The sequence below is a fragment of the Lipotes vexillifer genome, unplaced genomic scaffold (assembly GCF_000442215.2).
Source record: "Lipotes vexillifer unplaced genomic scaffold, Lipotes_vexillifer_v1.1 scaffold77, whole genome shotgun sequence".
NCBI lineage: Eukaryota > Metazoa > Chordata > Mammalia > Artiodactyla > Lipotidae > Lipotes > Lipotes vexillifer.
Genome location: NW_006792456.1, coordinates 1,761,509 through 1,788,149, shown reverse-complemented (window position 1 = coordinate 1,788,149; position 26,641 = coordinate 1,761,509). Strand labels below are relative to the sequence as shown.

The 26,641-nt window shown below is 34.3% G+C and overlaps 1 protein-coding gene across 4 annotated transcripts in view; it reads right to left on the bottom strand.

The window, feature by feature from the left end:
- Positions 1-2,240: 2,240 nt before the first annotated feature.
- The window catches only part of CCDC88A (coiled-coil and HOOK domain protein 88A), a 123,548-nt gene continuing 99,147 nt past the window's right edge, over positions 2,241-26,641 (bottom strand). The window contains exons 22-33 of one of the 4 annotated variants that reach the window (XM_007465664.1): positions 24,849-25,035; positions 20,241-20,386; positions 17,060-17,152; positions 16,722-16,936; positions 13,303-13,386; positions 12,107-12,310; positions 11,435-11,506; positions 10,368-10,448; positions 8,260-8,519; positions 7,604-8,066; positions 3,343-3,442; positions 2,241-2,817 (exon numbers count right to left, since the gene is read on the bottom strand). In XM_007465664.1, the coding sequence (XP_007465726.1) occupies positions 3,378-3,442; positions 7,604-8,066; positions 8,260-8,519; positions 10,368-10,448; positions 11,435-11,506; positions 12,107-12,310; positions 13,303-13,386; positions 16,722-16,936; positions 17,060-17,152; positions 20,241-20,386; positions 24,849-25,035 (1,870 nt within the window). In that variant the 3' untranslated portion in view covers positions 2,241-2,817; positions 3,343-3,377. Of the gene's footprint in view, positions 2,818-3,342; positions 3,443-7,070; positions 8,067-8,259; positions 8,520-10,367; positions 10,449-11,434; positions 11,507-12,106; positions 12,311-13,302; positions 13,387-16,721; positions 16,937-17,059; positions 17,153-20,240; positions 20,387-24,848; positions 25,036-26,641 lie in introns of those variants that run through there. The other 3 variants (XM_007465666.1, XM_007465665.1, XM_007465663.1) reach the window with 3 other exon arrangements.

The window sequence follows — 26,641 nt, the reverse complement described above, 5'->3', positions numbered from 1 at the left end:
ATCTCAGGACTAAGTGTAGCAGAAAAGAAAACACAAAAATTCACTTTTCTCATTAAAAAGTAACTTAAAATACAAGTCATTTAGCATACATTATTACTCCTCATTGTAATTCCAGATTTGGTACAATATCTTTTTCACTTCCTGACATAAAATTTTAAGACAGTGCAGGCTGTAATACTTCATTTGTGAGGTGGCTGCAATTCCGTAATATGCACAGTGATTTTTAAATAGGCTTTTACCATGCCTTGCATGAAAGGTGCTACATACAAACCTGTTTTGTGTACTCTTTGGTAACCACCAGTTCAAAAACTTGGACCGAACATTTCCACATTGCCAGATCTGAAGCACTTTATTGGAGCTCTGGGCCGAAGCTATCACCCTGTATATAAATTCTTTAGTTTCCGAGGGGGTTTGGGTATTGATTTAGAATAGAGTCAGATCATTAAAAGCATGTCAGGCCCCAGTCCAGAAACTGGCCCCAGTTAGTTTCTAGTTGGCTACACTATTTTGTTTGGCAGAAGTGGTTTATCTAAGGGAAAAGCATGACTTCATACTAAGTTTGCTTCTGATGGTATCTTTTGGAGACGGTAAGATATTCATGGGTTATCTAATCCTTTCTTGAAATGGTATGAAAAAGGTGATTAATATAATTGAGAATATTCCACTTTTGCAGTCTCAAGTATTCTCTTGGTTGTCTTGCTGCATTTTCTCAGGGTCAGCCCACTCAGGTTTAGTACTTTATAGGCTACCCTTAAGCATTTTCTAATTGAAGCAGTAATGTGCTGCCTCAGTCAGCATGTTCTCTATTTTAGGATATTAGTGTCCTGTAGAGACCAAGCTGTGATATCATACACCCTCACTGGGCTACCTCCTACTCATTAAATTTCAACTTTCAGTAAATGTCCTGGAATGTGTCCTAGTTGTGCAAATTAGATGCTAGTTAATATAAATCTAAGTTACCCACTCACTGTATTTAGCTAAAACATAATTTCTATATTTACTTTCAATTTATCCACCTAAAGATGAATTTACATTTTTTACATGCACGTGTCTCTAGACTGCCATGATACCCATTATCAATCTGATACTTGAATCTAGGGAGTCATGATGGAGACATGTTTCAAAGCCTAGAGAATAGGTTTTAAATATGTCTGTTGTGCAATATTTGTATTTTAGTAAGAATCCTTTGTATTTACATTTACATAGCACCTTTCATCCAAGGGTTTAAAAGTGATTTACCTTTACAGCATTATTTGGTGGCAAAACCTAAGTTAATGGTGGCATTACGAAGTCCAGGTTCTCTAACTTCCATTTCAGTTTCTTTTCAACTATACATGCTGTATTTATTTTCATTAATGGTCTTTCTGAAAGTAGACTATGAACACAGCAGTGTTACTGGCCTACCAAAAAGAGAAAGAAAAAAAGAAAGGTGTGAGGAAGGAGGGAGAGAGGGAGACATGTATCTCATGGCTACTAGGTTAATGATGAAACACACAGTTCATAAACCACACACTATGGAATTATTCCAAAAAGATTTTTAGAGCTGGTAGTGAGAGCCTAAGAAGTATACTGTTAAAATTAAAAAGTTAGTATCTTTCTCATTTCAGACCTTTAAGATTATTCTGATATTTGTTAAATAATGAATTTGCATTAGTATCAAATTTGTATCGATGCAGTTTTTTGACTTCATAAGAAAATAAAACTGTGATATAAAATTGGAACTACAAAAAAACTGATGTTTCCCTGGGTTGACTAAATTTACCTTTTTTTTGTGCTTCTTTCAAATGTTTAAGGTAACAAATGCATACAAATATTTCAAAAGTACCGATAACAGTTACCAACTTTAATGTATTATAAAGGACAAAAACAGAAAAATTTTTATTAATAAGTGATAACCTTAATAATAAATGAGTTCCTGGCAAAATGCAGATCATAGTAAATTATTTACATTATTTTTGCCATAAGAAAACTTCTTAAGCAACAGTCAGCTCTCAAGTTAAAAAAACAAACACATACATAACCCAGTACTAAAGGAGGGAAATGAGTTCAAACACAACAGGTTTATCTTGGGAATGCCATTTTCTAGAAAACCATCTTACTAAAAAAAAAGTTTCAGAAAAACACACTTTTAATTACCTTAGATCCATGTGTGAATTGCTTAGTGTTGCTAGTGGGGGATACGGAAAGATTAATATCACTGTAAATTTTTTATAACTCCTATCTTATTATGGATTTTTCAGAGTTATCTGATAAACTGAATTTCTTTTGCAGTGCATCAAAATAAAAGGCTTAAAAAAAAAAAGAATACCAACACATGCAGTCTGCTAACCAAATAAGGCTCTGACATGCCAAAACAATGTTCTCTGTATCTTGATATATAGTACATCCCACAACATACTACAGCATTTAATTTAGGTTTACACAACTAAATATAAATGGCTAGATTTAGACTAATACTTAGCAGAAGCATTAAGCAAACATGGATAAATTCATAAACAAATGATGAAAGAAGTATATTGTTCTTGGAGTACTTCTTGAAACCTTAAAACACTTGGTCCTTAGTGAGAGAACATCCTTTATTCAGTAGATCTTAACAGTACAATGTACGGTAAGTCACAAAACCTAAAAATTTTGGCAGTTGACTCCAGTAGTGCTCCTTGATTCAAGGAAGGAATGAAGGTTTGTATTTCTTTCCTGCTCTAGTCACGAAGGATTGTTAAAGTCTTAAAGATTTTAAAAAGTGATTCCTATAGTTGGGTGTCTTGTTACTTCAGAAATAAAGGCTTCACACTGAGAAACTGAAGGACACTTTTCTCTCTGTATTTAGTTGGAAGGTAGAAAGAAGAAAGAAAATATAAGAAAAGCTTGAAGATAAGAGATATAAAATACAGAGCAACCACTAAAAGAACAGCATGCACCAGATACTTCTATAGGGATGAGAGTGACAGAAAGTCAGAGACAATTTTTTTTTTAGTAGCTCTTCATAGAAAAGGCATTTAATTTATTCTCCTCAATTATCAAGAATGTTGCACAGAAGTTGTATTCCTACCACAAAGAAAGACTTCAAACTGAAAATAATTTCTAAAACATTACTCATTAGTAAAATCAAATTTAAATTGAGGGGAAAAAAGAAAAATAATTTTTAAAGATTGGTTTCCTGCACTGATGGGCAAAATCTTTTGGGACTCATCTAATCTTGATTTACTAGTAAGACAGAAAGTCATGAATTAAAGCAAGCAATATTTACATCTGTTAATGCAATGTGCACTTGTTCTTATACTTAATGCAGTTAGTTTGTATAAATGAGATTAATCTCATTTACATTTTAAGCAAGAAACTCACCACTTGGCCCACATGTCATGTAGTGGGTAATAGAATTAGGAGCTTTGTTGCTCCCTAGACCTGCTTTTTGAATTTCTGCTTTCTTGTACTTTGTCCACATCTGCAGGAGAAAAGCATTTCATGTTATTTAATGAAAGGCTAAACAGAATACAATTCATGAAGGTAAGAAACTAAAGAGCTCTCGTTGAGTAGGGCAAGGAGAAGGAATCTAACTCTGGAAATGTTATTAATCCGATAGACATCTCTTTACTTAAAGACTGATTTTTATATTTTAAAAGCTATTAAGTAATATACTTATGCCCTCTTAGTGTCAGATAGGTTTACTTACTATGTTTATTTAACTAAATGGTCACATACAGTTTTAAAGTAAAAAATAATCTTGCATGCAGCAGCAGAAACATCCACAATGAAATAATTGTATTATTTACTAAGAAAACCAGGGCTCGAGGAATATTTTATTGGCAAATAACATACCTACTTACACTTTTAGAACTAAAATTGCTTTGATTAAAGGGGACCCAATGCCTAACAATATAAATTTACAATGTCACAAATAATAAGGGTGTAATTTCTAGAAATCTAAGCTAGGAATATGAAAGCTATTCAGTTTCATCTAAAACTGGGGTACTAATACAGGCATACCTCAGAGATATTGCAGGTTTGGTTCCAGACCACTGTAATAAAGTGAATATTGCAATAAAGCAAGTCACAAGAATTTTTAGTTCCCAATGCATGTAAAGGTTGTGTTTACACTGTACTGTAGTCTATTAAGTGTGCAATAGCATTATATCTAAAAAACAAAGTACATACCTTAATTTAAAAATATTTTATTGCTAAAAAGTGCTAACCATCATCTGAGCCTTTAGCAAGTCATAATCGTTTTGCGATAGTAACATCAAAGACCACTGATCACAGATCACCATAACAAATATAACAATGAGAAAGTCTGAAATAGTCTGAGAATTACCAAAATGTGACACAGAGACACGAAGTAAGCAAATGCTTTTGGAAAAATGGCACCGATAGGCTTGCTCAACACAGGGTTGCCACAAATCTTCAATTTGTAAAAAAATGTGGTATCTGTTAAGTACAATAGAGCAAAGTGCAATAAAACGAGGTATGCCTGTAATCTGTGAAGCCACTAGAGTATTTATGGAGCTGTCTTGGAGGAAAAAAAGTGCAGCTGCTCAACTGAGTCAGAGTTGCTTCACTTTTATCTCAAAAAAAAAATAAAAAATTTTTTTTTTAAATTGGGGCATCTTTGTAAGATTTCATTCATAGAAAGTATTATGTTGATTTTTTTAAAGTTTGGGAAACACTAACTATATGATTTCTAAGGTTCTCACTGCTAAAAATTTGATTTCAAGTGCTATCAAGAAACACAGGTAAAATAGTGTTTGGGGGGAATTTTATGACTCTACAGCTGATGACAGTTTCTGGAGGAAGTATAACCTGTATTCTTTGACATCAAGACACATGGACATGGTATGTATCTATCTGTCTTACATGCAGAGTGTGCATGTTCTTTTGGAAAACATGCTGTATATATAACTATAGCCATCTGGGTTAGAAATACTTCTTTCCTGTAAGTCTAATATTGTAAAATAATCAATTTTTACTATAATAGCATATGATTTCTCAATATATTTTCATAAATAAATTTAATATTTTAAACAAAGTATAAGGCCAGACTTATCTAAAAAGTTGAAATGGTTGTGAAATAATCTTTGACTAAATGTGGAAATTACACTAATTATTACATTTGTATCATATATGGCCCCATGTAATCTCACCTATATTTACCATTAAGTTTTATTATCAGGTTATGCAAAAAGGGACACCGAAAACATCTGAAATGTTCGGACTGATTATGAAGCAAGTGACAACAAAACAGACTGATGTATTCATGTAGATACTAAAAAATATGAAAAATTTCTGATTGTGTTTATTTGATTACCTGCATTAAAAGCATTTTTAGTAAGAGCTGGCCATGAGAAAAGAAGAGAATAGCTTAATTTATAAAGGATACAAATGTCTTTCCTTCTTTCTTTTTTTTAAAAAGTTTTGGCCGTGCCACACGGTTTGCAGGATCAGGGATCCCTGGTTTCGCAACCAGGGATAAAAACCGGGCCCTCAGCAGTAAAAGTGTGGAGTCCTAACCACTGGACCGCCAGGGAATTGCCAGGATACACATTTCATTAAGCAAAGATTCTCTATAAATTTTGTTTTCTTTCGCCCAATTAATAACAATAATAATTTAATACAACATGTAAAATAATAATTTCCTCCCCATTTTTAAAGTTACATTTCAAATCATTTCTTCTAGATGCCAGGCTGCATGACTGTCAGTAATATTTAGGCTGAATCAAGATGGCAAAAACATTTCAGAGACAGAACTAAGATGTACTACTTCTCTAGAAGTAAGTGATTCAGGGTTATGGGTTTCTTGGGGTTTCTTTTATTCTGGAATAAAACAACTGAAGTTTAGCTGATTCTGCTTTAAAAGTGCTATGACCACAGCAAGATAATTTTAAAGTTTATGACATAAGTCAGAGTTAGCAAATATTTTCTCTATCTTTTATGATTAATTTTTAGTTAAGAGCTTGCATTTATTCTTAATTCTAAAATTTGTTCTACTAAAAACATACTTGTTTGTTTAAGTGATTACAAATACTAATTTTGCATTTTATTTTAGCACAATGTACTCATTTTAGAAAATTCTGTTTTAAGGACATACATAATTTAGTAATAAATAAATTATAGAATTATATAAGTAACAATCTTTACCACTTTATAAGCTTGCTACCCTTTTTGAACAGAAGTAAAAATGCAAATTTCTCACACACTGAGTATGATTTGCTTTATTTCTCTTTGACTTTATATAAAAAAAAACATGAAAAAAACTACTGTATTAACTGATGCCAAGTAAAAAAGTCATCTTGAAGGAAAGATAGTACTTGAGCTCTTATATTTATCAAATGAAGAAAAGGGCAGAGAAGAAATAGAATACAAATACTCCTAGTCCCTGTATGTCACATTTAAATTTGATGTTTTTTTAAAAAAAAGAATTACGCTAAATTTATGAGTATTAACAAAGTTTTAAATCTGAACAATTTTATAAATATGAGCAGTAGTTAATAACTATTTCTTTGAAAATAAAACAGCAGGCCAGAAGGCATAATTAAATGGCAAAAGAAAATGACATCTTTTTAACATAGTTTCCTTACTAATACTGTACATGTGGAATATGAAGTGCACATTTTGTAAAAAAAAAAAAAAGGAGAGGAAGAGAGGTAGGGAGAGACGGAAAGGGGAGCAAAGGGAGGGAGAGAGACAATGAGCATTCTTTTTTGGAACCAATGAAGTAAATATGACTTGGAAATGCCTTGTTGGTAATTATAGCATGCAGCCATTTTAACATGCCTCTAGGTATCAAAGTAACAATCTCTTATTAGGTGACAAGAAATGTCAAAGAGGAACATGTACTGTTAAGGTTCTTAAAGTCATGCAAAAAATGTACAATGCAGTTAATAATTCATGCAAGCTCCGTTGTGGTTACATAATCACATTTATATACATGCCACAAAGTACACCTGAACACTATCCACAATTTAAAAATAAAAGTATAAACCTAGCCAAATGATACTTTTCAACAGCAGCTCTTCAAATCAGATTAGAGAAGCACAGTGCATATCAAATGACATCAGTATTATATTGTGCAGTTTTGATCATACACAACCATATTCATACCAAACAGTTTGATTATCCTCAGAAACCAACAATGCAGCTTCTGTGTCATCAGGATAGAGGCATGCAGGAGTGATAAGATTATTGCTAACTACAGAAGACTGTGGGTTACTGTTACTGCAGTTCTGATTATCAGAAAACTGCTCAGTATCTTTCTGTGCAGCTTTATCCAAAGAAGCAGAAGCCTGGTCAGTTAGCCTGGTGACTGGTCTGGGAGGTAGCCCACTTATGTTACTAACTAATTCTGTATTCAGGGATAAAAATGGCTGAGATGGATGAGCCACAGTAAATGAGTCTATGCTATCTTTAGCTGATATTCCAAATGCATCATTAGACATATTAACAGTGGCAAAAGTTTGGTTTAGAAAATGTGACCTTTCTGTTCTTGAGTTTCTGGCCTGGGCATATGGAGACGTGGGCTTGTCTGTAGCTAAATCATTTTGTGCTTGAGAACCTACAGCATAAGTTGGACTGTGAAGTGGATGAGAGGACCACTGGTGTAAACGGTACTCACTAGATGTTGCAGTGATGCTGCTATCAGCAGTAGCTGGTGGTGAATCAACTGACATAGGTAGTCTACTGTCCTTGGTCAAAAAATCATGGATGCTTGTCCTTCGAGTAGTTCCTTCAGCAGTAGAGATCACACTGCTTGCACGAGGTAAAGTGGCATAGGGATTACTATCTTTTGATTGTCGTGACAGAGAAGTTTCTTTTACTACTTTTATCTTTCCTTGAGTGCCTAGTGTAGGCTTTCCGGAAGAACTAATGAAATAGGTATCTTCAGTCTTTTGAGGACCAGGTCTCACAAATTGTTCAGGCTTAGTTGTCCATCTATCATAGAAGTCTCCTGGAGTTTTTCCACTTACTGACCTGGCCAGACCACAGCTAACTGGTTTGTTTTTTCCCAAAAAGTCAGAAGAGACAGACAAACTTTTCATTACTTCATCTAAAAGATTCTCTTGACTTGAGGGCTTTATCTGTTTTAAAAAAAAAATCAAAGCAGATTAGTGAATACAGCCATGCTTTTACTTTCCTGATACACTAGACTGTACAATAAAAAAAATTGCTAATGTCTCTAAACCCTCCTTTAAAAAAAAGATCTAAAGTTCAACCATAGAAATTTAACTTGTAGTGTCCATCTAAATTAAGGTCACCATAGATAAAACTAACCTGTATTGAGGTAAGCTTGTTGCTTTCTTCCAAAAACTGTTGTAGAGTAACAACTTCACTTCCAGGGGAACCAGTTTTGACCTTGTGATGTGCTCGACTCTCTAGTGTTTTGTGCTGGAGCACTGGACTTGATTTGGGCTGTCTTTTCAAGTATTGGATTGGACTGCTACCACTGCTGGACCACGCCTCATGCTCATGAAGCAGGCTAAATTCTCCACTGCTATGGCTTTGTGGCCTGCTTTGGATATTAACTGCACCTGCTTTTGGAGTAAATGGTGTGTTAAGAGTTCAATAATAGAAATGAGATTAAAACTATGTAAGTACTGACATTTGTTGACTGGATTCTTACGAATAGCCAAACTGACTTTCAAATCTTTATTCAGAAATGCTTAGTAAACCATGTTCATCTCTCATCAGTCTAACAAATGTCAACCATAGCGTGCTTCCTTATTTGTCAAGCTGACAAATATTATAAGCTCCACAGGGCAAAGACTTGCCATCACCACCATACCCACAGCCCAAACATATAAAGCAGGCACTCAATATATTTGATGAGTAAATGAATGAATAAACAAGGAAATAATACATTTTTTAAAAGTCAGGTTCAAATAATTGTAAAACACCTCACAATTTAAAACAAAACATGATTATATGAATTTTTAATTATTTGAGAATGTTAAAACCAAAAACTCTTCTAAATACTAAAAATTCTAATTCTTTGACTTTCTATGAGGTCTGTATTCCTTATTTGAAGGTTTATTTGTTGATCCTAAATGAATAATCTTAAAGAAATATTAAAAAAATTTAAACAGCAAGCATCTAAGGAAAGTCAAATGGAGACATGTAATTACTTAGAAAATTCCAGTAAAAATATAAAATTAAGTATGTAGTATTTTATTCTTTAATGTCTGAATCATCTGATTCTCCCTGCTTTCCACTGTTGGTATGGTGGCTATACAGCTTTCAAAGACTCGGTTGAGGCTGAACAACTATACAGAATGCAAATTAATAGTTCTGGAAAAAAGTTCCCTAAAGTTTATGCTATTCCTTAAGAGTGCTTATTCATTTTGATCCATTGCAAACTGTGTAGATACAGCATCAAGATAGAAAATGTAACTTTCCGTGGTTTCCTAATCACAGAGAATAAAATGGGTCAGGAAAGATTTTGGCTCAAGCTATGTAACATTTTACAGGAAAAAGATTTTCTTAAATTTTCAAATCAGAAAAGACTTACTTACATTTCAGACTATATTTTTCTACAGGATATAAAAACATGATTATAAAAATGAAAAAATAATGCCTCCTTGAAATCAGATTTTTCAGATCATTGCAACAAAGTCAAAGCATTAATAATAAAATATCACAACTGAGACAAAATGATTTTATAATATGAAAAAGCAACAGAACAAATGCACTCATTAGAATTTAACAATTCTGGACTGTAGAGAATAACTACTTTCACAAACCTTTATAATCTATTAAATAATTCCAGAATCTGAGTAGGCAGTATACCTTTAAGGAAAAAGGTGTTAGTCAATACTTCCAGACATTTACATAAAAATCTCACCTTGGAATGCATATTAAAAAATTGAGGAAAAAGATATCTTGAACTAATTTTTTATATGAACTATATGCACCCATTTGGCTCTTGTTACACTTACACACACACACACAATTGTCTTTTCAAATTAAAAAAATATATTCCTCCTTATTTCATGGATAAGAAAAGCTAAAACTATTTCTAAAACACCTTCTGTGAGTTCAATGTACATGTATCATGAGAAAGTTAAGGACAACCACTTTCATGACAATGACAAAATGTAAGTAAAATAGGAACCTATAGATATTTTGAAATATAAAGATTACAAGAAAAAGATTTTATCTGTGAGGATGAAAAATGGAAACTAAAATAACTGCTCCTGTTTTTACATTTGTACACATTGAAATACATTTGTATTGCAATGTGAAAAGTATAAAATATTCCAAGGAACTATGTTCCTAACATAGAATGATCTGGATTTCATACTTTACCCCAGAAACTTCATCAATCTCCCACTTTTAAATCTGGAAATGGATGGAGCATATTAATAAATTTACCTACAGCATACCTTTGACTTCATGGAGTGAAGCATTATTATTGCTATTGCTAGTGGATGTTCTGCCACTATCAAGGCTGGCTGGTCTCGAAGCTAAATGAAAAAATCAGGAGACAGTGATAAAACTTCCAGCTGAAGACAATGAACTTTACATTCTGATTACAGAATGCTTTGAGGAAGCAATCATGCATACTTTCACAGGCTGAGCATGCCCACAGAGAGTTGAATCTTACAGATTAGAGAGCAAAGGCATTTCCAGATAGTTCAGTTAAACAGTTGAGAACAGGACACTTCTCAGACAATAGCTGAGATTCAAAGAAAAGAAGATAAAAGTGCATAATTAGATTTGGAAATGGATTTCTAGATGGATACCAGGACTGTTTTAGTTGAATAGAATGACATGCCCCCCCCCAAAAAAAAACTGGTGATTAGGTCACTTACAACAGATCAGACAAGGAACCCTGCACATTGCAGAGATGCCACGAACAGGAGGAATATGAGCATCTGCACAGTTAATGTCCTGTATTCCTATCCATACAAGGGAAACAATTGCACAGTTAACATGGCCCTATCCTACGTCTTAAAGTCCTGCTTACATATGAAATTCCTTTAACATATTCCTTTACATATGAAATTCCGTTATCCATTATTTGTTAATTTAGTTTGGTAAGATATGACTTTCCAGATAGAAACTAAAAACTCTGAAATGCTCAACATTGCAGAAAATGTGGTTTCTTAGAGTTTGTCCTTTGCCAAAGTGAGTATTTTTAAAATCAAACATAAAATGTATCTCATCACTTTAACCTTATGCCAAAATGGTAACAAAATTACCTTTGAGCATTGTGCAGGCATACTTTATAAATGACCTTGATGAAAACAGAGACAATTCAGATGAAGTAATAACCTTAAAAAAGGCAAAAGGGGGTAGTAGGTTTGAAGAAATAGCAGAGGTAGCTATGAGATGCAGGTTAGAGAAAACATGCTTGCTGGCAGTGCTACATTCAGCAGGTCAATGCAAGAGTCTTAGCATTCTCATTCTGTATGTAATATGTACTCTCTAAATAAAGTTCATATCTTACCATGAACTCTTGATCCCGTACTAGAATCATCACTAATACCTTGTGGACTTACGTCTTCAAAGGATGTAGTATCTACATAAAATAGCAAAATGAATATAAAAATATTTTTAACAAAAAAATTATAAAATTTTATTTATGCAGAATATGGAAATTCTTTTTCAACCATGTATAATACATCTTGATTTAACATATTTCATAGATTCCATGAGAAACGAATAGGAGTAAGAAACAGAATAGCTCTGATGAGAGTTGACTTGCTTAGGGAAAACACCAGAAGCACTGAAACAATCTGCCTGTGACCCTGCAAATCAAAGCAAGAGCCTGGGTTGCTCTATGTGGTTCTCTGTGATGCTATAGTGTTTCTAGGTTTTTTTGTGTGTTTTTTTTTAAAGCTTCTATCACTCTCTCCTTTTCTCATTCTTTTGCTTGGTTTACTTTTCCATTTCTTGTTAGTTCATTATCTGTTTATTATGAAAGGCCTAGGAAAGATTTTAGTTATTTGTACGATGTTTTAAATTTTTGAAATGATTTGAAAATTCCCTCAGATCAAATCCAGATTGTTTTGATCATTATTTCAGGTTGCTGCTGTCAAAAAAGTAAACATGGGAAAGTCAAATTAAAATTCCTGTTGCCAACAGTTACACCACAGTGCAAATAGCAGACGGCCTATACCTTTATTATTAACCAACTGCTTGGATCTGAAGCCTGTAGAAGAGTTGACTGTTGAAAAGTTGATGGCTGTAGTAGAGAAGGCCATAGCTCCCAATTCTTTTCTCCTTTTACCCGTTGCAATATCATCAGGAACCTCCAAATTCTCAGTACTACCTGTCCACTGTCCTCCTGCTAGGACCATGGACTGCACCAGGTCATTCATGGCTGGGATGCAAATGAAAGCAAATGAATCAGCATGGTTAATGTATTTGCTCTTATTTCTATTTTGTATTATAAATGATCTGACTTTTGTCTATGGATTAATGCAAGTGAAATAAAAAACTAACCACAAGGTCATTTGAATTATGACATGCATTCAGCTGAATGAAATGAGTAGGCCGAAGGCTGATAAACTTCAATAAATGTTTTTATCACCCTCCACCCCCTTTAAAAATAGGAAAAGGAATTTTACTCTGTACAACTGCCATGCTTTTGAGCAGTGATGTACAATATAATTAGAAGCCTTCATAATGTGGTTCTGTGGTGACAAAAATGGAATGAATAAAGGTAATATGGAGAGCAGTTCTTTACAGCATCACTATTGAAAATGATAAAGAGTCCTTGGTCAGAGCAGATTACTGAAGAAATTATTCATTTTATGAATCAAATAAGTATACCATTCAATAAAAACCTGAAAGAGAGGATATCCAAAGTGACAGGCATTTAATGTGATTATGTAATTACCTATTCCACTTAAAAAAAGAAAAACCAGAGTATTATTATATAAAGAATGACAAACATTCTCAAGGGTTACAGGCCATTTTATTTATTTATTTAATCCTAGTTCATTAAGAAATTAAATACCTAATGCTAAAAGTTTTGTTATATTTTCTTTAAGTAAATTTCTTTGGGAAGAAATCTCTATGGCATATAAAATTAAAGGTTTTTTTCTGCCAACCTTTAGAAAGTACTGGAAATTTCCAAGTATATTACATGTATGACTAAACATATGCATGTATATGTATAAGTGAATATACATATAATGCAAATTCAGTGCCAGTTATGAAAAAAAATATTCTTCCAGCTCCTTGTATTACAGGAAGACTGCACTTTGCAAAGTAAGAAAATTGGCACAGTCCAAAGAATGGTTAGTGAAAAATTAGTAATGGAAGCCAGTGTAGTCATTTGAAAGAAGCTGAACTGTCATAAAGTCTTACACATGGAACGACGGTAGCAGGCCTTCATTTTGTCTTTATCCTTCGGTCTGTTCCTCAAAAAGGGCAGTCTTTTCAGTGCAACCACTTTAATGTCAGAGCATGAGGAAAAACAGAAACAGAAAAATGAAAGAAAAAAGGGAGAAGAACAGATGGGAGTTAAATGTTGAAATTAAGGACAGAAATGAATGTCTGAGCTTCAGCTATGTAAACTATACTAAAGCTATTATTCTCGTGCTGCTGAGTGATAATGAAATATGAAATATGTACTTTGATACTTTAAAATACTTGGAAAAGCACTGAAGACAATGATGAGAAACATATACTTTGAAAGCCTGGATTGACTGAAGTCCTAGAAATATAGGAACTGATTAGAACAACTTACAGATGGAACAATTTTCCTAGTTAAGTTGTAAAGATACACCTTTATTATTAGGGCCATTATTGGTGGATCACAGAGTACACATGATGAAAATGTAGAAGGCTTTCAGGCTTTCTTTAACTTTTTAAATTGTAAGATTTTATTTTGAAAAAAAAAGTAATTCAGAAAAATGTACATCCTGTACATTTTTAGTACAGGCATTAGTAAAATGCCTCAACAAAAACTAGGGGATGTTTAAAATAATCTAAAGAAACTTAAAAAAACTTCCGTTATTTCATTAAACTTTAAAAAAGAAAATAGGGAATTACTTCTTGGTTTAAACTGAATTCTGGTGCATTATTTAGCAGCACCACAGAAATATATACTCTTCTAAGAGAAGTCTTTCAAAAGATGACAATTATATTAATTTCATTTTGCAAAAGGTTGGCTGCGAGAAAGAAAAAACAGTGTTTTGATAGTAGCTTTTAAGCTTTGATAAGCCTAAAAGATAAAGAGGTAACCTAAAGCAAGCAAAAATGACAGAAAAATATGTATTTATAACATTTTTAGATATTTTAAAGGGCTTTTAGGGTTATTAAAAAAAATCAAAGGTAGCACTATGCAGGAAAATTATATGAAGGAAAATTAGGGTTATACTACAGTAGGAGCTGTTAACATAAAAATTAAAATGTTCACTAGAGTCACTAACATTCTTAAGCTACACTTTAAGAAGATTTTAATACGAAAAACTGTTACACCTTTTTGGAACTGCAATTTAAGAGCTAGGGGAAAAACTCACATCAAGATTTAAAAGCATACTGTACACAGCCTTAATAACTATGCTGTTTCTCAGGGTTTGCTGTCATCTTATAAATAATAAAAAGCTCTTCTGACAAACTGATGAGTATCACTCATTAAGGAGAATGCAAGGATGTACAGCTTTTTAACTTATTTATTTGATTGCTATTAAGAATAGTCATGATTCATTTAAGCTTTTATTTCATTTCTAGGTTGGTTAAACACAGCTGTTTTCAATGATTAAAAAGAAATGAACTGAAAGCAATGTAAAAATGGACACTTAGCTAAAACAAAGCTGAGTGGTTGCAGCATGCACACATTGTCTTGTTTAGATACTTTCTTTTCCTGTTTTAACTGTTTTCCATAGACTGCTTTACTGACAGACAGGCACTCATCCAAAATGGACAGGATAAAAGGAGTTTTAAAATTGCCAGTGGTGGAATGTGATCCTTCTTATGGCAATTAGTTTGCAGATATACAATGTTCTCTTCCCAAACTATATTGAAATTAAGGGAACATTAGAATGGTTGGGTTTTGCGTTTATTTTTAAAATTCTAAAACTGAACAACTGCTGGAAAGGAGAATATTCCTTCCTTCTGATTCTTACTCTGGATGTTTCAGCAGAGAGTATGAAGGAATGACAGATTTATATTTAAAACAAACAAGCTTACCTCAAAAAAGACTGTGCCTTTCTTTTGTATATTTTCATATCAGAATTGAAATATCTTCCTTTAATTAAAAAAATTAAGTATACCCATGACCATTTCTCATTAAATATGATGTAAGATATTTTATATTCAAAGGTAGCAGATAAAATTGAATCATCTGGCACCTTTTTAAGGAAAATTTGATGATCTCTCTACCATACTCACAGGTTTCATGTAGATTTGGCTGACAAGACTAATCTTATATGGATATACAGAATTAAACCACTTTCTTATACACACACACACTTGTACATATGTATGTATATATATATGAATATGTACTCAGGTATGTGTATGATTTTTTTGTTGCTTACTTGTGGATTCTAGTTTATAGGGTGCTATAGTTGCATTGTGAAATATAGCCTATAATGAATGTCTAATCTCCTACACTCTAAAATACTGTTTTTTCAGAGATAATTCCCCTGAGGACAAAAGAACATCTATATAGTTTTTTGAGTGTTTTGAGAGCTGCGCATATGGAGAGTTTACCCCTGGGGGAAGTAGTAGCTGTTTTTGCCTATACTATACTTCAGAAGAATAGTACTGAAATTCATATATATATACACACACACACACATACACGCATATATAGTTTACTATATGTATATATGTTTATATATGTGTAAACATATATACATACATATACTTTTAAATTTAGTGATTCTGGTTATAGTGTGAGTGGATTCATAGTATCCTGTTTACATATTTTATAAGAACATTGCTAGTAGTCAAATTCTTGTACATCTTCAAAGGGCCTACCACTGGATTCTTTTCTTTCTCTTAAAATACACTTTTTTGGCTTTTACTTTGCTCTCGATGTTTAGCAAAGTGCACTAATAATGAAATCAAGAGAGTATTAATTGTATAGGGCACGTTATGATATTATACTTCTACATTTGTAATTTAAAAAGTTAAATTGCAAGTTTATGCACAAACTTATATCTCTATATCTATTTTATTTTCATTGAACCTTTACCAAACAATCCCTTAATAACTTTTATAACCTTAAACTATTTCTAAATCATTGAATAACATTCTCTTCAAATTCATAGCGATTTTTCTTTGCTTCCCCACAATGTAACTTTTCTCCAATTTGACAGCATCAAAGTATGAGTGAGACGTCATTATAAAAAGCCTTATTTTTAGGTTATAAATAATTTTGAAAATGAGCTCTTATAAATATTTCTCGGTTGCTCCTCAAAATTGCCCTGTGAAGTATGACACAAAGGTAAAAGGCTTGCCCATGTTAACAGGACTAGCAAGTGGCAGAGGTATTCTGGCTCTCATTTCACTGGTCTTTCTGTACTATTTTACCTCCCTGGCCAAATGATGGTATCTCTGTGTATGGTATTTCTCTAAATACACAATATAGAAAATCATGTGGTTATGCAGTATTGCAGTAGGCAATGAATTTTAAAATGATATGGAGTTAAAAAGAAACACATTCATCAGACTATTATCCCAAAGGACTGTGGAAGCTATTTAAAAGAAATCTTCAGTAAGGATTCTAAATCAGTACTAGAGATCACAAATGTTTAAAGAGTTTAAGCACTCACTGCTGCTTTTCTTGGTCCCCAGAGTTTGGCCATCTTCTAAAGAGTTTGAACCTACTGAAGAACTGTCTTGACTATCTTGATGGGGGAGTTGAAGAAATCCTTCACTGGAGTCTGAGCGGGTTGGTGTTAATGTTAGTGATTTCTGACGCTCCCGATTAATGTCTTTCTTAGACTTTATCAATTTTCTCATTTTTAGAGTAATCCAGTTGCCTCTCCTAAAAAATAATTTAAAAAAATTCTTATTAGTCTAACATTCAACATATGAGTCCCTCTCAAAATCAGAAGCTTCTGTTTTGTTTTGTTTTAATAGAAATGAAAATAAACCTGGTTAATAGTACCTTCTAGGAGGAGATGGGTCATAAAATTTGTATTGATCCATAATTTTCTCTTCTAATTTCTCCTTTTGTCGTCTTAATTCATTTAACTTATCACTATAAAAATAAAAGGACATGCATCATATTTTGTACAGTTATGAATGGTATTATTTGGGGACTATGATCTAACTTCTCCCCAGAACATAAAGAAATACAGATACCACGTTTGACAACTAAGAATTTAATAGGTAGTAACAATGGAATTTTTCTAAGTTTCTCATTTTCTTTAAATTTACGACTTACTTAAATAAAAGGACATAGGACTTAAAGTTTCAATTCTTCAATAGGATTTTTGTTTGAAGAAAATCTTCCATATTACAATATCATCATGACAAAAGAATTCTCTCAACATCTTTTTACAGCTATTAAACAACATTATATCAACAATGACTATTCCCCTATTCTTGGATCTTTAGTATATCAAATCATTTTTGGTATGAAGGGTGATTTATCATAATTTATATAGGCAAAAAATTAAAATGTTGGATAGCTTGCTTAACAGTTACAAATACAATAAATAATCCTACAATGACATCTTCATGCAAACAGATTTTTTTCTTTTATGGCAGAATTATTTAGGCTTAATTTACTAGTAGAGAATTATTTCCTGCCTCCAGGAATGCATGAATACACTAGCTTCACCACATCTTAGTTTCATTTTTATGTTCTTCACAGTATATATTATATAGGGAAATGAAAGTAAAATGATCTCTCTAAGAAAACTGTGATGCCAAAGAATACTATTTATTAAACAAATATTTAGCGATCATTCACAGTGAGGAAGGCATGAGCCATGAGGTGTATATAAAGATGAATAGTAAGTTGCCCAGCTCTGCTTATAGTACAGTAGGAGAGAGAAGATACATACACAAATGACTGTTATAATCCAAAATAATAGTCATGACAAAATAAAAATACCGTGGAAGTACCAAAGGAACTTATAAAAGGGAAAATATTTCCATCTTGGATGACCAAGGAAAGCCTCATGAAGAAAAAGGCCATTATCAGATAGACTGAAACAAAAAATAAAAATGCTAAATTAAACAGCTGAGCTGAGAATAAGGAGTGAGGGAGTTTCACGTTTAGATTTAGCTTGACAGAAATTCAGAAGTATTGAAGGTTTCACTACAATGTGACATTATAAAATCTATGCTTTAGATACCTTAACTCAGTGATGGAAGAGGATATTATCAGAAAGGATGGAGGTAAAGAAAGCATTCAGGATGCTAATGGGGGTAGCCTAATTGAGTGGGAGGGAAGAATTAGGGTAGTGGGAAATAGAAGGAAATGATTTGAGAGTTTATATGGAAGAAGAACTTTGTGAACAGATGTTGCCATTAGTTATACCACAGCTCAAATAGCACACAGCCTATACCTCCCAGTTCTTTTCTCCTTTTACCTGCTGAAATATCATCAGGAACTCCAAATTCTCAGTACTACTTATTCACTGTCACTCCTACTAGGACGATGTGACAGAGGCATTCAGCTAGAACTGTCTGACATGTAAGATGATATTTTAAATTTAAATTCAAAAAGTCAGAATAGGTACTAATATTTATAAGTCAACTGTATACATATGATCACTGAAACCTTAGAAATGGATTATTCACCAAAGGTCATAATATTAAGAAGATGAAGTGTTGGATAATACCTCTGCTTAAGGGACAGGAAACTTAAATGCTAAAATTTTAGATACACTCACTGCTTCTTAAGCTAAAATACCCCTTATGGCAGAGAGTAAAGGCATACATGCTGCCAAAAGGATTAAAGATCCAAAGTGGCCAGCCCCAAATGTGAAATTTCTTTGAAATTTACATTTACCTTGAAAGTTCACACAAACTCTACCTTTTGCTCCTTGGTATCCCTGTATATTAACATAAAAATAATGTTCCTTGCCCCAAATTTTGTAATAAAATTGACACTTAAAAAAATGTATAGTGTATCCTGGTTTCATATGTGCCCTGAAGCTCACCATTATATACGTTAAGTCTGAAAGTCACATATTATTTCATTTACTCCTTAGGATAATGCTGGAAGTACGTGTTATATCTCTATTTTAGAGAAAAAGAAACCAATGATCAACGAAATGAAGTAACTCGTCTATAGTCACATAACTAGTAATGAGAAGAATTAGGATTTGAATTAGGAGCTGTCTGATTTCAACATCTGTGCTATTTCTATTATACTATGGTGCTTCTCATTTAGGCAACAAGAGGAAGAGAAGAATTTAGTAAAGGTGAATCATGGTGTATTACAAAGACTATCCACTGAGCTAACCTGGCCAAAATCTCTGATTTTACCAGATTCCTACACTCTCAACAGAGAAACAACTTACCAATAATTAAGCTCTGTCAATTCTATCTTTCACATCTCTCTTGTATTGATATTTGATCTCAACTACCACTGCTTGTGAATTATTTTTCATTAGATTATTGCAACAGCCTTCTTAAAACTTATTCCTTGTCTCTATTCTTAGAACCTCCAATCTACACTCTAATGTCATCAGTGGTTTAAACAAACAATCAATCAAACAAACAAAAAGCACAAATCTGATCACATCTCCCCGATCAAATTTTTCAGCAAGTCTTTTTTATGGCAAAGAAAACCTTTGTCAAGTGGGTCCTGAGTGTTTAGCCACTTCTCTGCTACTCCTCCTTCCTCAAATTTTGTTCCAGCAAGAACAATTAATTTTTAGATCCTATACCACAGTAATAATATACTTTCATCACACCTCCTGTTTCTGCATTTGCTGCTCTCTTGGCCTGGTATGCCTCCTTAGGCAAACTCCTACTGAACCTTTAAGTCTCAGCTCAAGCAATCATCTTTAAAGTCCACCCTCTCTTGCAGACTAAGGTATTCCTTCCCTTGTATTTGCTGTATTTCTATGGTTTCCTATACATACCTCCATTACAGAATTTATTTGTATTTCTTGCTTTATATTAATAGTTCATTAAGAGTAGGATCCATGTGTTTTTATGTTAGTTTTTCTGGTTATTAGCCCAGAACATAAACATTAAAAATATATATATCAAAATAATAATGTTGAAAATCAAGAAAAATTAGCATTGCATTTCCTCTGCCACCAGGTATGGCAATGATAAAATCATGAGTAATATTTCAGAGTGTAAGATTATTTGGTACCTACATGTACTGTCTTTGTTCAACATGAAAAAGATCCTTGCTTTCCATATTCTGCTCCAATAGTGTTCTGTTCTGTAGCATTAATGTCTGAATTTGATCTAGTAGATGTCGATTTTCCTCTTCTAAATTTCCTTTAAGTTGGCTTAGCAACTGTTTAAACACAAACATTTATTTTTTAAAATATCAACATTTATATTTAACATAAATCCCCCAAAAGATCTGAAAAATGTAAGTACTTCACAAAGATTTAAGTCTTCTGCGATTTGAACAATCAGATAGTTGTACTCTGATTAGAACATGAGTGATTATTTTAGTAATAATGACAGCTAAATTACTGGATTATGTGCTGGACACATATGTTTTCTTAATTCTCACAAACACTGGGTTTAACATATAATAAATTATCTAGTTCCAAAAACAAACACTGCTTTCTTTACAGCTGTTTGACTTAGAGTCCAAAGCTAGATTCCTATCTCTGGCCTTCCATTTAAGTAGCTCTAAAATGCTGAACAAATTAGTAACTCTCTGAGCCTCAATGACCCCACCTATAAATTGAGGATAACAACTCCCATCCCCCAAGACTGTTGCAAGGATTAAATAATATATATAAAGTACGTGGTGTCATGCCTATGGCACACAGTAGGTACTTAATATACCTCATTCTTCCCCCAACCACTGTTTTCAAGAAACCTTAACAGTTTGTGTATAATTTTTATGGCTTGATCCAAGGGAGTCAGGTAATCTAGTATCAATAAATGGGTGGGGGCTTCCCTGGTGGCGCAGTGGTTGAGAGTCCGCCTGCCGTTGCAGGGGACATGGGTTCGTGCCCCGGTCCGGGAAGATCCCACATGCTGCAGAGCGGCTGGGCCCGTGAGCCATGGCCGCTGAGCCAGCGCATCCGGAGCCTGTGCTCCGCAACGGGAGAGGCCACAACAGTGAGAGGCCCGTGTACCGCAAAAATAAGTAAATAAATAAATAAATGGGTGGTATTACTACTGATTATTACTAGTAGTTAGGCTGCCAGCATGATTGAGCTACTTCTTCTCTGTAGTCAACAGAAATTAGAAATATGCCTTAGTTAGGCCAGAGGTTTCAGTAGAAGTCAGAGAGCCCAAAGTAGTGATTGTCAAAATTTAGTGTCACTTGTAGAATATATTTTTTAAACATAGGGAAAAAAAGCAAGGAAAAAAAAAAAAAGAAAAAGCAGATAGTATAATACTATGAATATCCATAAATAGCCATCTAGATCTAACAACTGTCAATACTGTGCTATATTTGTTTTATTTATCTATATGTTGTTAAATTGAAATACAACATATGTGGTAGATTCACTGCAAAATTGAATGCAGTGCTCCTCCCTGTACCCTCTTGTGCTGTGACTTCTCACTTTTCCTATCAAGAAGTGGAATCTACTTCCCCTCTTCTTGAATTTGGAATGCCTTTGGCCAAGGGAAGGAGGCAGAAGTGATGGTGTGATAGTTCCAAGCCTAGGCCTCAAGAGGCTTATGTGCTTCCCTTCAGTCTCTTGGAATCCTATTGGAGGATGAGAGACCACATGGCACAGACAAGTTACACCAGCTGGGGCCACCTTAGACCAGCTAGCTCTCAGGGTACGTGCCAGCTAACTGCAGATACAGGAGTAAGCCCTACCAAGATCAACTGATCTTAGCGCACACATCAATGCAGATTAGCACATCTGCTCAGCTAACCCAGACTCATGAGCAAAAATAAATGTTTACTGTCTGTTACCACTGAGGTTCTATGGTTCTTATACAGCATTACTGCATCAGTAGACAACTGATAAAACATATATACAGAAAAGAGAACAAATTTTAAGTGTATATACAGCTCAATGAATTATCACAAAATGAACTCATATGTGAAGCAGCACCCAGATCAAGAAACAGCACATTAATTGTATCCCAGAAACACTTGTTGTGGTCTCTTCCAATTACCACCCCTTCCCACAAACATTAACTACTATACGAACCTCCGACACTATGGATTCATTTTTCCACTCCCTCCAAATCATGTTATTATATGACTTAGCCCCTACCCAAGGGTTAGCATTTGACTCAAGTTGGGACAATCAGCCAGGCATAAGGTAGTTAGGGCCCTTTCTGATCTCTCCTGAGCAGTCTTCTAGACCACCAGTGACATGTAGGACCTTATCAAGACAAATTATGGCTAGCTGTCTCATTCCTTGGATCTCCACATTAAATTTCTGAGTAGTTTCCTGGTCTGTGACTTGCCACATATAACATTCCAACCTCAGGCTATCTGAGAGTTGACCTTTGACAGCCCTCCTGGGTGTGGAACTCTCCTGTTCTCTGCTCAAATCAAGCCAGTCCCCTCCAGTAGCAAAGTGGTTGGTTTTCAAGGCTTGCCCCTTGCCTGAGCTACCAGGTATGGAGAAAAGGGAGGAAGGGACTAAGAACGGGAGAAGTCACATGATAAAATGCCTCAAACAACCTCCTACCCAAAGCTGAGTAGTTTTTCTTTAACAAATTCTTCTCAATTTGTTGTATGTCTTTGCTTGAGTTCCAGAGCCCTAAAATGGTTGTTTTTGATAGTTCTGTCCAATTTTATTGTTTCCGGGGAAGTTGATTTTGTCATGTTCTTCACTGTACGTCATGTTCCTCTGTAAGTGTATTACCCCAATTATATTTTATTTAAACTTTTATAAATCACAGGCAGAATGAATGTTCTATAATTTCTGAACTCTGTTGGGTAATTAAATATGTATGATTTCAAACTAACTTTTCTATTAGTTTGTGATTTCAGACAAAAAGCTTTTAAGTATTACTTTTCTGATGCAGTCTATTCCTAATTCCATTTAAGGGTTTGCTTAAGTGCTGGTTTCCTAAAAGTTCCAAGAAATTCAGACGTTAAGCTATACTCAAGCTTTAACAATTTAGGGACCAATCATAAAATTTAAGAATTATTTAAGGCTTTCAATATCCTTTTCCTATTTCAAAACTTTTATCGCTTTATCAAACCATCATGGGAAGAGGCATAGAATTATGTTAAGAGTAGAACTGTAACAGGGCGAGAGAGAGGCATGGACATATATACACTAACAAATGTAAGGTAGATAGCTAGTGGGAAGCAGCCGCATGGCACAGGGATATCGGCTTGGTGCTTTGTGACCGCCTGGAGGCGTGGGATAGGGAGGGTGGGAGGGAGGGAGACGCAAGAGGGAAGAGATATGGGAACATATGTATATGTATAACTGATTCACTTTGTTATAAAGCAGAAAGTAACATACCATTGTAAAGCACCAATAAAGATGTTAAAAAAAAAAAAAGAGTAGAATTGTATACATAAGGCAGATGTCACTTCTGTTCAAAACTCACCCCTGTTTTACTCAGAAAAGTGTTTTACAATGGCCTATAAAGGCAACATATCTGGCCCAGGCATATCTCTGAGCTCATCTCCTACTACTCTCCCCACTTTGCTCATTCCACTCCAGCCACACTAGCTTCCTTGAGTATTCCTCAAACATAGCAGTATTCCCCTGACCTAGGTTCACTGTGTGGGCTGTTTGCCTGGAATGTTCTTTCCCCAGATATCCACATAATAATACACTAATCTTCAAATCTGTGTTCAGGGATGCCTAGTTAAAATTTCAATCTATACTCCCTCATCCACTTTGGGGGTCCTTATCCCCCTTTACCCTACTCCATTTTTACTTGCACATAACTTATCATCTTGTAACATACCATATGTTGCAGACTAATCTTCAAAATGGTTACAGCAGTATTTCCAGTCCATATGCTCTTCCGGAATCTTGCCATTCACCATCAAGAGGCTGAGTCTATTTCTCTTCCCCTTGAACCTGGATGGGACTTTGACTGCCTCGGTGAATAGAATGCAGGGGAAATGATGCTGCATGACTTCTGAGGCTTGATCATTAACATAGAGATGGCTTCTGTTTGGTTCTCACCACATTGTGAGAAAGCCCAAACCAGTCCATGGGGAGAGATCACGTGAAGAGGAAACTGATGCTTCTAGCCGAAAGCCAGCATCAACACCAAACATGCACTCAGCCTTTCAATCTTCCAACTGAGGGCCCAGATGCAAGTGGAGCAGAGACAAACTGGCCCCACTGTCCCTGTCCAAATTCTGACCCACAGAATATGTGAGCATAATAAATGGCTGTTTTTATACACCATGTTTTGGGGTAAATTGTTACACAGCCATATGTAATGAAACACTGAAACACTATATATTTCACTTACTTATTATGTTTATTGTCTGCTTCCTTCCACCAGAATATAAGCTTCACAAGGAAAGAGATTTTTACCTTTTTGGTTTACTAATACATGCCAGGTGGTCAGTAAACATTTTTTCATTAAACAAGGGTTAATTGTTCAAAGTATCTGAACATATAAGTTTAAACTAATAATAAAAATTGTTGAAATTAATGATAAAGGAAGAAGGAAGTTCTTCTGAATGATTTGTGAATTTCAATTATCCCTGACCAATTCTTTTGGAAATACCCCACTAAACATATACTGCTATTATCATTATTATAATATGATTGTTTACTTTTTAGGCAAGTCTTGATACCTAAAGAGAAGGAAACAGCAATTAAACTTATTAAGCTCACCTCACACTGGTTATTTAGCTTGGTGGATGTGATGTCCAGTTGTTGGTATTGTTCCTTTAACTTTGAAAATTCAGCTTCTAATCTTGTTTGTTCCAGTCTGGAACTATTTAGAAGACTTTTCAAGTTTTTATGGTCAGTTTGTAAAACTTCAGTCTCTTTTAAAAGCTGATTATATGTATGATTCAACCTATAATTAGAAATCATGATATAAATAGAGTTAGATTCTCTTAATAGATTTCATTATAATTTACACAGTGTGAAAATGCTGTAAATCACATTAAGACATACTTAAAGAATATAAAAGATTCTCTTGCCAGTGATTAAACTTATCAAGAATCAGTTTCTAGTCTGTAAAAACTATACTTTAAAACTTTTAAGTATTAATTGAAAAATATTTAGATTAAAGGACAAAAGAGAAAATAACCAATCCAGTTTTGATTAACCTAGAGAATTCAAAGATTCTACAATTCAACATGAAAAATAAAGAAAAATCAGATCGAGCAAATTAATCAATCCAGTATGAGACATGGTAATCTATCAATCTGTTGCCAGATAACTGAGATATACAAACTTCAATCAAAATTTTAGTTATTGAGGGCTTCCCTGGTAGCGGCAGTGGTTGAGAGTCTGCCTGCCGATGCAGGGGACACGGGTTCGTACCCTGGTCTGGGAAGATCCCACATGCCGCTGAGCGGCTGGGCCCGTGAGCCATGGCCGCTGAGCCTGCGTGTCCGGAGCCTGTGCTCCGCAACGGGAGAGGCCACAACAGTGAGAGGCCCGCGTAACGCAAAAAAAAAAAAAAAATTTAGTTACTGAGATTTCTGCAGTTGTGGCAAATTGTTCATATTTATGCAGTCCTCAATTATTCATGATAAATTTTGGATTTTTTTGTAAAAATCACAGTATAGCCTTTTCTGTTCCTTTCCACTATTATACCTTTAGAACAAGGTCCACTGACCTCTAGGAGGGAGATCAGCAAATTCTTTCTATAAAGGACCCGAGAGTAATAAATACCTTGGGCTTTGTGGGTCGCATGCAATCTACAGCATGCTCTTCTTTTTTGTCCCCCACCACAACGTTTTAAGATGTAAAAACGGTTCTTTGTTTAGGGTTGTACCAAAACAGGCTGCAGGCTGGATGTGGTCTGCTAAACTAGCTGTAGTTTACTAACCTTCATCTTATGGAAGGAATTAAGATCAGGAACCCACAAAAGGCGGAGGGAGCCAAACAAAATAAACTTTTGCTCAGGATGGTACTTGCTCAGAACATCTAATAATTTAATTCAACTCATTTTCCAAAGAATCTGAGTAAGCTTATAAGAATTATAAATAATAATATATTAAAAAAAATCATGACTTGGTAAAAAAGTAAAATGGCAAGACCAGAAACATACAATAAACACCCCATTAATAGGTTGAATCCATGTATGAATGCATGCCATGTGTGTAACAGCTGGGCAAACCTCACTGAGGCATAGAGACAGCTACATAATGCTTCATGGCAGGAGGGGATATAAAGAGGTAGAATAGACAATGTCCTCAATATCATCTCACTGGCAAATACTAAAATAACCTCTTTAAGAGAGTTTTTTTACATTGTCCCTCAAAGCTGAGAACGTTAACACCAAAATGCAATTCAGTGAACATAATTCTAAAGAGACCAAGACAACCTAGTCCACCAACTTTCTTGGTTTGGCATTATCTAAGATTAAAACTTACGCTATTTAGAGAAATGGATAAACTACTGTTCTTTAGATTAAGTCTTCAAAAATATCTTTTTTTTTTTTTTTTTTT